This window comes from Cinclus cinclus, chromosome 4 (assembly GCF_963662255.1).
Source record: "Cinclus cinclus chromosome 4, bCinCin1.1, whole genome shotgun sequence".
NCBI lineage: Eukaryota > Metazoa > Chordata > Aves > Passeriformes > Cinclidae > Cinclus > Cinclus cinclus.
The window spans coordinates 49,937,128-49,951,191 of NC_085049.1; the positions used below are offsets into that span (position 1 = coordinate 49,937,128).

At 34.5% G+C, this 14,064-nt stretch overlaps 1 protein-coding gene across 7 annotated transcripts in view; it reads right to left on the reverse strand.

Moving 5' to 3' along the window:
* PPFIA2 (PTPRF interacting protein alpha 2) overlaps positions 1-14,064 on the reverse strand; it is a 264,534-nt gene that overhangs the window by 62,842 nt on the left and 187,628 nt on the right. For all 7 annotated transcript variants that reach the window (XM_062491235.1, XM_062491236.1, XM_062491231.1 and 4 more), the window contains one exon: positions 8,378-8,494. In XM_062491235.1, the coding sequence (XP_062347219.1) occupies positions 8,378-8,494 (117 nt within the window). The remainder of the gene's footprint in view (positions 1-8,377; positions 8,495-14,064) is intronic.

Consider the following 14,064-nt stretch of genomic DNA (forward strand, 5'->3'; position numbering starts at 1 on the left):
TAAGACATGAATAACTAACCCAAATACAAATTAAATTTGAAAAAGTTTTTTTCTACTAATTTATTAGTAGCGAAGATTTTGGGAAAGACAAGTGATACTGCAGTTAGAATTTGTCTCTCACCACTAAATCAATGCTGTGATTGACAGTTATGTATGCATGTATTTTGATCTATGCACATTAACTTCCCTCATAATTCTTCAATGAGCTCTTTTCACAAAGTGCTTTAATTCTAGTCGTCATTCAGTGTTACTTTGCATTTTTTTCTGTATTCATATATAGAGTTAGCTTGTATTTAAAACTTCCAACTTACTAAAAATGTCATCATTTTAATTTTCCTTAGTAAGATCAGGATTAAAAAAAGCTTTCTGTAAATGCACAAATGAAATTTTAAAAACTCACTTTAAAATCCAGTGTATTTAGAATTTTGAAACACGCTTTGAAAGTATACCAAGGGCTTTTAACTGACATTTTGTCACTTTTGTGCCTGTTATTATTTTATAGGTACATCACATACAGCAATCACTTCAAAAGACCACAGGTAGAAAGTTATTAAGTATTAATTTGAGAAAAAACTGTTCAAACATTCCTCTGTTTTTAAGAAGGGTTTTTATCAACATTTATGGCAATAATTTCCCTTTTCTCCCACATGAAAATAGCTTGAACAAGAATGTGAAAATACTCTGTGTCAGTAGAAGCAAAAGGTATTCTGTAGTTGGTGATTCAAATTCATTTTCTGAATTAGTGAAAGGAGAAGGAATTTCTCCTTCTCCGAAGAAATCTCCTATGGAATAAGCTGGAAGGACAGAACAGCAGCATCTTCTCTATTATCAGTTTTATGTCCATGTTTGATGGTTTTCCCTGCTCTTTCTCTGGCTGATTTTTTTTAATCAGGTTGAAATTTTTTGTTTCCTGGTATTCAAGGAGCTTCTTCTTGTTGATGCTCTGCATCGATTGCAACACTTGCAATTAAAAAAATCAATTACAATGTTGCTGCATATTAATTACAATCCTTTGTAAATAAACTATTAGTTCAGTGTTTAAGACAATGAAATCAAATAGATCTCTGCTAATTATTATCTGAAGCACTAAAGGAGACCATTTCAGAAAAAACAATTAGGAAATCTTTAAGGAAGGAATGCTAACGAAAACTTTGTAACTGGTCAAAACATTCTAGCAGAGAAAATAAAAAACATACAGATCCCAGATCTGTCTTAGAATTAACCATCCAGATAAAGTCTTCAACAAATTTTATGATGCTGTCTATCAAAGGTGGTAATGAAAAACATAGGGACACACTCATTAATTTTAATTAGTTCACATGAAACAATCTCAGACCAATGGCTTTTTCCTTGAAAAAAGAAATGTGGCAAATAGCTCACACGCTTCAGTGTTTTGGGGGTTTTTTGCTAACTGGTTTGCCCAATACAAATAGTCCATCTGTTTCTATCACATTTACTTATTCAGACTTCAGTGCTGCAGAAGTGGCATCATCATATATTTTCCTCCTCATCTTTCTTGCCTTCTACAGACAGGGCAGGTACACACAGCTGCAGTGTGTGCTCCCCTGCTACACACAGTTAGGGTCTCTGGCCTCTGCTCCTGCCCCTTCCCACAGGTTTCTCAGCCACATGAGAAATCTAGCTGGCATTGGACTGGAAGGCTCAAGAAAAGCTTTAGATGTTTTTTCTTGGGCTAGGTAAGAGCAAACAAAGGTTTATGAGCAATGATATCTCTACCCAGCAATGCAGCACTTCCATTCCTCCTCTCCTGAGAGGAATGAGGGAAAGAGCAACAGCAAAAGGATACCTGTTGTGGGTTTTTGTAAGCTGAGATTTTTTTTTTTTCCTGTTACATCACCATATCAACACACTGGACAAAGAAATGATATAACATTAATAACATGGTTGTTACTATGGGTTTCAAATACACTCTTCTTTCATAAAGCCTTTACACTCACCCAAATATAGTAAACAAGACAGGAGAGGAAACAGAAAGGATGGAATAATCATCAAGTGAATCTGATGACAGTGATGGTACTAACTATAACAGGTGACACACTCAGAGACAGGAATGAGGGGATAATAGGGATTAAGCAAGAAATATTTGGGGGGGGAGAAGTAAATTTTTAATTTCTTAAGGTCTGTGGGAATGGAGGAGGAAAGTAAATGTTCCCTGCCAGTGAACAGTATGAAAAGGAAAAGAGCATTCCTGGAACATAGTTTTCTTTCTTTCAAGATCCAAAAAGCATAGCAGTAAAACAATCTGCTGCTCACATAGGAGTGTCAGCAGGGAGAAGGACAGCAAATTGGAGCATTACAAATAACCATAACCCTATATTACTGCTTTACTCTACATGAAATAATAAAAGGAAAAGCAGCTGCACACTAGGTTACTAGAAAAAGCCAAGAACAATGGTGAGAGAAGAACACCATGAGAAAGAGCCAAACACCATGACAAATTTTAGAGTAAAGCTAATCTGGAATGTTGTAGTCTCTGTTAATCTAATTCATCCTGCCCTTTCAATTAAGCCCTAGCAAAATAACACTGGAGGCAAACTAATTTGAGTTACATGATAAAACCAGTAGGGACACCAGTCTACAGAATTTTGCAGATGAAATGATAAAATTATCTCAGGTTATACAGCAAAGTTATTTTCTATTTTATTTTGTACTTATGTTCAACTTAATATGTGATAAAATGTACATGGAAACTTATTTTTTTTAAGGCAAAACCCAAGAACAGTAAAAAAAAAAAGCATCTCCAGGTGATATTTTTTCTCCTGCTGGAAAATAGCTGACACAAAATATTTGGTCCAAATACTATCCACGAGTAATAATTTATGTATTTTTGCCAGACTTTAACCTCAGAGAGTGGTGAGAAGGAAACTAACAACACCTCATGAGGTTATCTCTGAACAAACTGCAGCAGAGACAGGACTCATTAATGTACAGAACTCCCCATTTTTTGGCTCTTAGTTTTGGTAATACGAGCACAGTTGATTCACAGGATGCCCATATGCACAAGCATTTCCATGTCAGAGAACTAAATTAGACTCTGTCTAACCATAAGGTCCCTTTGAATAACTGAAAGTAATCTAAAAATTTAGAAGTCTGGTCTTCTAGAATTCCTAGAAGAAACAAGTATTTTTATACTTTTATACTGGGTTGTATGGTTGGGGTTTTTGTGTGTATGTGTAGTCTCCCTTTTTATTTGTGGTTTTGCTTATTTATACCCTAAAATGATATGCCTCATGTCTAGTCTTTACTAGGACACTCTTTAAATGGTAAATAACACTGACACTTCTTTTTTTTTTAAAGGAACATTGGCAAGTTCATTGCACAACAAATCCCCATTGCACCATGGTCCTCACATGGAAATTTGGAATTTTTTGCCTCAAATTGCAGGGGAAAAAAGATTATTTTTAGTTCTATAATGATGGAGATGCTCCTTTCAACTTAGAAAATCTTGTAATGAAGGCCACATCATTAGGGAAAAGACAGAAATACAGTTTACGTCACAGGTCAAATAAACCTATCTGAATGCTATAGTACAGGAATATCAAAAAGTATGTAAAATAGCCTCCAAGCTAAATTATTCAGCTCATTTACATTTATGAAAGCAAGAGTAAAAATCAATGCTGGAAACAGTAATACTTACAGATTCTATTTAAGGTAGAAGAATAAATAAGCTACCAAAGGATGCTTTTTACTATAGAGTTCTTCCACCCCATTCCATTCAAATGCCTCATGCAAAACATTCAAAAGAAACAGATAGACACACATTGGCAGACAGAGCCACATTGCTATGCAGCAGACCAAACCCAAAGGACAACTAAACAAGCAAAAGCAGCACGATCATCATCCATGTAACCAGCACACAAACTAGAGTGTGTAAAGCTATGCCAAAACCAGTAGCATTAAACCTGAGCTGTCACAGTCATTTCTAAGTAGTTGATTCCCCCGTGTTTGAAAATCATTCTACTTTTCTAGGTTGTTTCACACATTTTGGTCTGTGTCAGGCAGTAATCTGATCATTAGAGGTCTCCAATTATTCCAAATTGTCTCCATCCTCTAATCAGCTACCAAATACAATATTCTCTCAACAGATATTTTTCTTCCCTACCCCACTACTGATGTTAAAATAGCTACCCTCTCTTGCACTTTCCTCTCTAAACATCCTCACTTTCTTGCTCTTTCTACTGAGCCGTCAAAAGACTCCTGGTTTTGTTACTAATTTAAGATCTAGAATGTCTGTTTCCTGATCAGCTCTCAACTCTTATTCATCTTTCTGATGCCTGTGATCACCTGTCCCACTTTAGTCCTTTTGCAAATTGAGGGAGGCGAGGGCATTCTCTTGCTGGGTGAGCTTTTTTTTTCTTGTTGCTGGTCCCTTCCCAAATGCCAGCCTATCTCTTCTACACGTTTAGAAGAATTTCTCAGCTCTCACAGACAGAAATCAGTTATTGCTCCTTCGCTGTAGGGGCTATCTAGCTGTTCAAACCAAACTACACACACAAACAATCATTTGCCATGATTAACACCCTTTTCTTAGTAGTCTCCCCATTCTACCATTAGAAATTACATCCTGGCAACTCCTTGCAGTAAATCATCCAGCAGAGGTCAGACAGCCTTCCTGACAGCAATGCTGTCAGCTATCAACAGCACTCGAAAAGTGATACTCCCCTGCAAAATTCCCCCTTTAAATCTGTGTTCTAACAGGTTTAAAATGTAGCAGCATATAGGGGCTTCTGATGGATAAAAAGGAAAAGAAACGCGCATGAATGAAAGGCACGCTAATTTACATGAAACAAGCAAAGAACTGATTTCTTGACAAAGATCTGTGAAGACTGTTGAAGTCTATCATTTAAGCAATTCGTAAGCAATGCAGCTCTCTGTGCTACAGTGTGAGCACTAAAGGATTCATAGCCATGCAGCCACACTAAACTATTAAGGGGAACAGTACTTACAAAATATTTGCCTTGACACTTTCTGAAAGAACACTGCATACTGTCCCTAGATTCATTAAGGCTCACAATCCCAGCTGAAGCTTTTATCCATGTTTCCTTTCACTCAATACTCCTCACCTCCCCAGGTGTGTCAAGCCATCAACCTTCATTAAGTGCCCCTCAGCACATGATTCTTTAATTAGCTTTATCAATATCAATCCAGAAAGAGATAATGAGAAAAAGAGAAAGGTATCTGCACTGCTTGTAAACAAGCTCATCATCTGCTTATCAAATTTATTTTGTATTATTTCTCTAATGTAGAATGTATATGCCCCAGGGCAAAGATCACAGCTCCCAATATTTTTTTATACATCACTTTTATACATAGGTCCTTTCTTCACTCCATTCTCTGCCATTTCACTATGCTGCCACTTGAAAGATTTTTCTTTTTATTTATTCAAAACAAAGGCGTGTATGCGATATAAACTTCTTTTCAGTAAAAACTGCAATTGGAAGTTTTCTACAGTTTTCTATTAATCATACAAAACATGAAAATCCAAAAATAACCAAGTCCAAATACAAGAACAGATTCTGATGATTGCTCTGAAAGACATTTGCTACTTTTATTAATTGTATTTGATTTGCACTCTGAACATTTTAGCCCACTATGTTTGCCTTGACAAAACACCTTTTACTCCTACAGGATGAAATCCCTACAATTTTTGTCAGTGTTTTCACAGATTTTTCTATTCATAACCTAATGATTTCATTTTAAGCATTTGATTTAATTATTGCAATATATTAATGCTATGAGTAAGAAGAAAAAACACAATTCTTAAATAAGCTAAATGTGACAGCCTGAAGTTTATTATATAGACCCAGCTGTTCTTGCCAAAAGTAAGTATATACTGCTCTGAATTCCTCATGAAATGTAACATCTGGTCTTCATTGCACCATAAATATCAGGCCGTTTCACCAATCCTGGTATATGTATCTGTTTCAAATTGTTTCTGGTATTGTTCTGAAGGGAATTACCAATTTTTGTCAGCAAAACTTCCCTTACTACAGGTAAGACCAGTGTGCTTCCAAGAAGAAACACCCTGATTTACACTTCACTTACATACTTAGCTTTTGTGCATTCAGGGTAACAGAAATTCATGATGAAGTGAATTTGTCCAGCAAGAAACTTTTTGATACAGCCATGGCATCTTTGAGGATAAAAATATTTGTTCTCAGGCTTATTAATCTCTGATAAAACTCCATTAACTTCAGAAGAATTATTGCAATGATCTTTTTATATATTTGAATTAAAATAAGTAGAACACAATTTAGGAATATTTTCCATTATGAGAGAGAAACAAACAAAATATAATTACAACTGAAAGGAATACTGTAATGGTGGACAACATCAAAATAACTCCTCTTTTCCAAAGCAACTTCTATGCTTCCTAATTTGCCTATGGTAATTTCTATAAATACTGTTTTACTGAATAATTCAACTTTCATGGTTCTTGAGAAAGTTAAAATAAATACCAGTAAGAAATAATGATTTTATTTGAAAACAAACTGCTTATTCACAGGATCTTATTTTTGGCTGTTCAGTCCAACCATTGCAACATCCCTAGCTGCTTCCCCAGGCTTCCTAATGGGCACCTTATTCACTGGGAGTTCTCCCTTTCCTGGCTTTCACTTGTGGGGAAATCAGGCAATTGTCCTTAGAGATTAAGTGAAGGATCTGGGTGGCAGCAAATGGTCACAGATCTCAGTAGGAGAATATCTGATAACTGATAACATTTCTGATAAGGTTACATCTTAATTCCCACAGCAGGTGATCTTTGCCAGGTGTTATTTGTAAGAATTTTTCCAAGTACTTTAAAGCTCTACTCTTTGTGCAAGTTGGCCTCTTTTCAAGTTTCTGTATTTTCTAGCTTTTAAGTTTCTCTTTCCTAAATAATAAGGAATTGATAACAGCCACCAAGGTAAATGTAGAAAGGTAGAGAGCAGCTAGTGTAGAGGATGTGAATTAGAGTGCACTGGTTGGTCTGGTGTCAATACAGCCTCCTCTTAATTCCCTATCCAGTATGCTTTCATTACCATAAGGAGCAAAATCTATAAGCAGAAACCTTAATTTCAGCTTAACCTGACCAACGTAAATTATTTTTGTTAGGACATAGAAATCCTCTGCACCTACTATTCTAGAAACATTCAATTAAAAAAAATTATGATGATAATAATATGCTATGTTGGATTTTATTCCTCTCATTAGTTTTTAAACATGCAGATTTCTTATAGGATGGTCTTATTTCCCCTTAGTTCTGCTTGTAAGCAATGAGCCCAGTGGGTCAAATCAGGCTTGCAAAGAAACTGGGAAATCAGACATTTTCAGCTAAACAGTGTAGTGGTATTTAAAAGCACAACTGAGAGGGGAGAACAAACACTTCATCAAAATTTCACTGATGTGTCTGTGGGTAAGATTTTGCAGAAAGGGGAGTGTGGCTAAACAGTATTTGTTTACTGTGTGTTTCTCAACCATATGCATTACTCAAAGGAAAATACACATAAACTGCAAAATGTGCAAAATTAATGCCTGCACTGCAAGTGCACCATTGTAAATTGGATTGACTATAAAATAAACAATGATGACAGCTATTTTTACTAAGTATGATTTATGCCACTGTTCATCATAAGGCATTACACAAAAATGCACAATTAGAGATCCAGCAGCAGCTCTACTCATTTCAGCTGCCAAACGTTGTGTTATGCTATCATTTTAATTTAATAATTCTGAAGCAAGAGAGGAAGATGCTCAACTTGGTTTTTATCAATGTCAAAATCTAAGGCTAAGAAGAAAGCCTTTTTCCCAAATCAGTCTCTACATTTTGTTGTCTTTCAGCATTAAGCAGCAAATACTTGGCATGAATTCTATATACTTATTTCCTTCTGAAGGAGTGCTAAGTAAATAGCTTCTCTCTATAAGAGCATGGACACAAATTTGAAGAATATCTATAGGCAGCACAGATAAAAATTACTTTTTCTAGTTTCCAGGTCTCTGTTCTCCCGTTAGGATCTCTTTTTGCAGGAATGTTTGCATATGCAGCCTTCCACATACGCATGTTACTACACCTTGATCTTCTGTATGCAATGTAAAAAGGATCACTAAGAAGTATACAGTACTCATAATTGTAGCATTATGCAAAAATTCCAAGCAAAGTTTGTTATAAGCTATAGATCTAACTCCATAACCTATCAAAGAGCAAGGACCTACCCATTTGCTTTTGTTTCCCATTAACAAGCTCATTTTTTCATATTGGTTTCAGTAGGCAGATAATACTCCAAATGGACACCCCATAAAATATTCACATTCATAAAATCTAAAGCCTGATTATTTATTATATGGATTGTTAGATTTAATGACAACTAACATTTTATACCTTTTCATGAACCTTTTGCCCTGGCTCCATTCCTTCAATATGCTCTGATTCAGCAGACCCTTCCCCAGCTGCCATTTTCCTTTGAATGTGTGCATTTTGTTCACGCAAAGCTACAATCTGCAAAAGAAAGAAAATAAGTGGTAAATATATACAATAAACCAGAAAAATACTGAGCAGGCAATTTTTAAAATCTATTAACAAATCAATCCTATGTTGGCCATTTGTAATATTTTCAAAATTAGGTCATTATATGCAGAGGTTTAAAACCCAAACATACTAATGGTATCTTAAGGCCATTAATGATATAAAGGAACAAATGACATGGTAGTCAACACGACCTTGTCTTCTATCCTGATTTTGTGGTAGGACATTTTTTTTAGCTTGAAACATGAACCAGCAGTTAGCCATTGGTTTTTTTTAGTACTCTGAGAACAAGACTTACTCTTTTATAATGGAATTCAATGAATGCCAGATTTGTGCTATAGGAAAACAGTACCAAGAGGCTATGAATCAAACCCAAGTGATGTAAAACAGAATGCTAGTTTTCTGTCAGCCTTCCATCTGTTAACAGCAACATACATTAGATTTTACATCTGTTTTGTTAAGAAACGCACGTACATTAACACCCTCTACTATTCATTGACTGCTTTAACACATACACAAGTAGGTTTTATTGTATTTAAAATATTGCTTATTTATTGGTAATGCTACTAAAATTCCCATGCAGCTACTGGAAAATAAGGTGCTTTCTCTCTGGCTTTGTGGCTTGCTCTCAGGCAATAAACAGCCTAGAAAGATTTAGGTCCTAATTTTATTCTTTTTTTTACCTTGTGTGCTATGATAAACTGAAAGATCTAGCTTATTTATTTTGTTAAATTGTACAGTTAGATATAGCTGTATTTTTCTGCTTTTATGAGGACATACACTAAATTATCTACCTGAAGAATAACATTATATATTTATAAACACAGTAGAATAACAGTAGGATGCATAGATGCCATTTTTGGAAAGCTGGTGTAAGTTTTAAGGCTTCTGTCACCATATTTTGTCTGCATAGGTCCTCAGTCAGAAACACCCTGAAAGACTGTCCTGTCCTAGAACACAAAAGCGTGGGGTAGGAAGGAGAATTTTAGGTAGTACTACCCGATAAGAGTGTGCAGCAGCCAAGATTTTGTGGAACAATTATTAAACCAAATGAAATGAAATGAAATGAAATTCTAATTGACATTAAGATAAACTTTGATGTGAATAATTTAATTTTAATTTGAAACTTTTCAAATGTGTTTAAGTTATATTTAAGTGCTTATTTTAATGACCATTTGAATCAGTCTGACCAACATTTGAGATGTAAGAGCACCACTTTAAAAAATTCTTCCTCTAAATAAATGTTGAAAATTGCTGTAATATGAAATTGTGTGAGCAGACTGATTCACTGCTCACTAAAATTTCCAAGCTACAGCCCCTCTAGAAGCCATGTACTCACAATGATTTCAGTGCCAAGACCAAGACTTGAAGGAAACATTTCATCCAAGCAATTATAGGAAACTACAAAAGTGGGAATTAAAACTGTCTGAGACAATTTGTGTCTCTGGGTATTGTACAGATACACTGAACTTTAAAACATTTTGCTTAAATAAAAGGATTATATCTGTCTCAAGTAACAGAAAAAATACTGCTAGAATCTCATTAGCATAGTCTTGCTTTTTACTCAATCAGTAATTTAATATTTGTACTAGCTTTGTGATTAGCTTTTGTTGATAATATTTGTGAATAGCTTCACTTACTTCTTTTTCTTTATGGTTCAAATAGTTCTCAAATCAAAACCACTGAAATTATGGCTTCCACCAAACAAAATTAGCCATCAATTAGTGCTAAAAGATACTTTCAGGTAAACTGAGATACTTCAACGCACATATTATAAAATTCTGGTGCATGTAGAGCAACTACACATAGCATAAAAAAATATGACATCATAGGATAGGATTGACAGGCAACAATATATCTGGATTTTTCATATGATAATATTTTGTTGATCCATCAAAAAGCAGACATCACTATGCCTTCATTTTGAATTATTACCTGTATCTACACAAATCCCTAACAGCCCTTTAGCTGAATAAATACTCTTTAAACACTAGTGCAAAATGTTATCATTTAATTACGTATTCAAAGGAGTTAAATTTTTTGTAGCCTCTACGGGCATTTAGGTACCAGCACATTCCAAGTAAATAAATAAGAAGAATATTAATTATCCCTTTTAGATGACAGGCAAATAAATTAGTGCAATATTGAGTATCATTATTTGGAGGAATTTTCTTGATTTTTTTAATGTTTGGGAACAATCACTTTGCCAAAAATCCATCATTGTTAAACATTATGGTTTCAATAATTCTATTACTGTAATGAATGCAGAGGAAATATATACAGGAACAACAAAGAGTTTGCAGTCTGGCATGTTGCAGAAGTTTCAGTTTTTGGGTAGTCACCATATAACAGATCTAAACTGTGAAGAACCACACAGCTAAATTGTTTTTCTACTTGTTCTATTCTTGATTTAATGAATATATTAAGATAGAATTAATTCTCCTAAGGAAGCATGGCAATTCTTCAGTGTCTTACAAGTATTTTTGCTTTTTACTTCGTTGAAGCAAAAGTTTTTAATTCCTATCATACTCCTTTTTATTACTTACTTTTTTTCTGATTAATATTTCAATAATGTGCAATTATTTTTTTTTGCAAATGTGCTTATTTAATCACTGAACAATTTGTGTATCCTTTTAAACAGGTTGCAAAAACATGGAAAAAGGGTTGATGATCTGGCTGAAAAACCAGATAACTAAATTTTTCCAGGGTAGACTCCAAAACCTCTTAAATTCTAATGATCATAATGACAGCAGACAGCAATAATAGCAGAGATCTAGGTAGGAAAATGACTGCTCAATGCAGATAAAAGTTTTTAATATTATTTTTGAGAAATGCCTATCTGTTTTTATGCTTATGATATCCAGCTTAAAATATCTACAAAAAAAACGTCCATAGACAGCTTTCCAAGTGCCTTCATACTATCTAACTTCTAATGCTAAATTCCTAATGGTTTCCATGCTACATTCTTTGCTCTGGAAAGTAAAATGTAATATTCTTGAGGATGGCATCAAAGCTACTGAAAACAAATATAAATACCCCTTCCTCCCCCACCCCTAGACAGATTAATAGAAAATAAATGTGGATAAGTATATTCTATTTAGGATTATTGTACCCAAAACTGGACAATCAACCTGAAGACTGAAGTCCAAACTGTACCTTTTAATATATGATCAAATACATCACATTTTTGTTCTCATCAGCTTCTGCTTGTGGACTCAAAGGATTATATTCCATTTCTAAAATCACAGACATTTTTTCCTATTTGGTACACTTGATCTGGACCACAGTAACACCCTTCAACATGACTCTAAATGAGTAAAATTTCAAGTCTCTCCATAAGTGAGTCTAAATTTGTCTCTCTGCTTTCTTTGCCAAGCTAATTCAGCAGAACTGAAAAGTTCTTTTTTTTCCCTTTTGATTGAGAAAAATGAAGCAACCCTTGTCAATTTAAGAACAAATGTAGAGTATTACTTTTCTAGTTGGACCTTTCTAAATTCTGTAGCTTAAGTCCATGAAAATACCCCTCATCTGAAAAAAATTCATTCTGCTTGTTCTCATAGGCATATTGATCTTCAGCATGGTGGTTTTCACTTCACTTTTGCATGGTGGTTTTATGACTCACAAGGCACATCAAAACTTTAAAGAATTTCCATTGATTTTGATTCTATCTTGGAGATGACAAAGATTCCTCAAAACAAGTGGCACAGTTTCAAACTGTCATATACTCTGTCATAATTCTGAACATAACCTTACACAACTTCTGCCTTTCTGTCTCAACTAATAAATAATTTAAAAGTTCCTAAAGCCCAGCTTTTTGAACTTAAAATTTTGGTAAATACCTCCATTATACTACCCACATAAATTCCCTCTAAATTAGCAGAATATGTGTCCATTATCTACAGACTTTGTTGTTTTTGTTTTTTTGTTTTGTTTTAAATGAAATTAGGATTCAGCAGTTTGAACTCAAAATTTGAACTGATCACAATTTCCATAAACGGCCAAATCTACATATCATGCCTATATACTTAATAGCTTGAATCCAGGTGTTAAGGGAATATTGATTTCAAATATTAAAATACAGCATATAACAGAAGATGAATACATAAGCCAGTACTAATCTGCAGAGAAGTACCTGATAGGTACATACTGATCAGCCATGGTGGTGAAAGGGACAATGCAATAAGAAAATTTCATAATGAATAAAGATAACATGAGATTATCAATCAGTGAGCCACAGCATAAATTCCTTCTATCTAACAAGGGAAACAATCTGATTACTAACCTTAGTAGCTAACACTAAGATATAAAAATAAAATAAAAAAATTATTCACAAGGTAGTTGAAAAACTAGAATATTGTGAAAGACAACAAAAAGGAAAGGAGAAATCAGGATGCAAAAAACAGCAAGATTTGAACTGGGTTTATTAGATAAAATGAAAATATTTTATCTTTCAACACACAAGCTATACATGAAGATGTAGTGGATAGGAGATAAAAAGGAATCTCCATAAAGATTACTTTAGTTTTGGAGCGCTTTAGTTTTTCCATTCAGCAATGCAGGGTTTGAGCTTTACAACCAGGTATGTTTAACAGGGCAAATACAGAATTTGGGCTCTATTTTCATGATAGCTAGGGGTTAATATGCCTAGGGAACATACAGCATTTTAATCATCATTAGCCCATACTTCAAAGGAACAAAATAAAAAGGTCTTTTCAGGCTGAAAAAAGTTTGAGAGGCAGGGAATATAATCATCAGCCCAAACAGTGTACATTGGGCCCACTTTGGGGGAAGAAAAAACCATTTTTTAATTTTTTTTATACTTAGCACTTTGTCTTCTTTCCCATTAAATGATGTAAACCAAAAAGAATCAAGTAGGGTTTATTTAGCACAAATTTCAGTTTCAAACCAAAGACTGACAGCCTCTCAGCTAGGTTTATTTTCTATTTGCCTGGAATTACAGTGTATTTTATTGCTGTTTAGGAGAGAGCTTTCTAGAGACTTTACACAGTCAAGTCCTTTAAAATCTGTCCTGACATATCAAGAAAAATACTACTTTATTAAAAAAAACCTGTGGGAGTTATAAGTAATACATATTTTCAACATATTTACATAATGAGTTTTCCCTTTTTGAGATTATTAACCTTTTATTAATATCGCTCTTAAGCTTTCATTGTTATGGAGAAATAGTAATTAGGGAGAAATCATCCTCATGAGGGAGCCTTGGTGATTCAGACAGTAGTAGAAAGTCAGACAGCAATGGAAACAAATCTTGCATGCCTGTGGGTAGGTAGCACACTGAGCTCTAGCCCTCTGTTACACATCTTTTACAGTTAAAGTCTTCACCTCCTATGCTTCAAACTCTGTCAAAGAAAGGTAAAGCCTCTTGCTACTGCAGCTTCTGGCATGTCTTGATTGTTCTATCCTTGCCATCTTGATACTGGCACTGCTCTCTGCAATCCTGCTTGTACGGTGGTTAGCGCTTTCAGACTCTGCCTTCACGTCACTGAAGTGCACATAATGAATGACAAATGCAAAAGTGACCA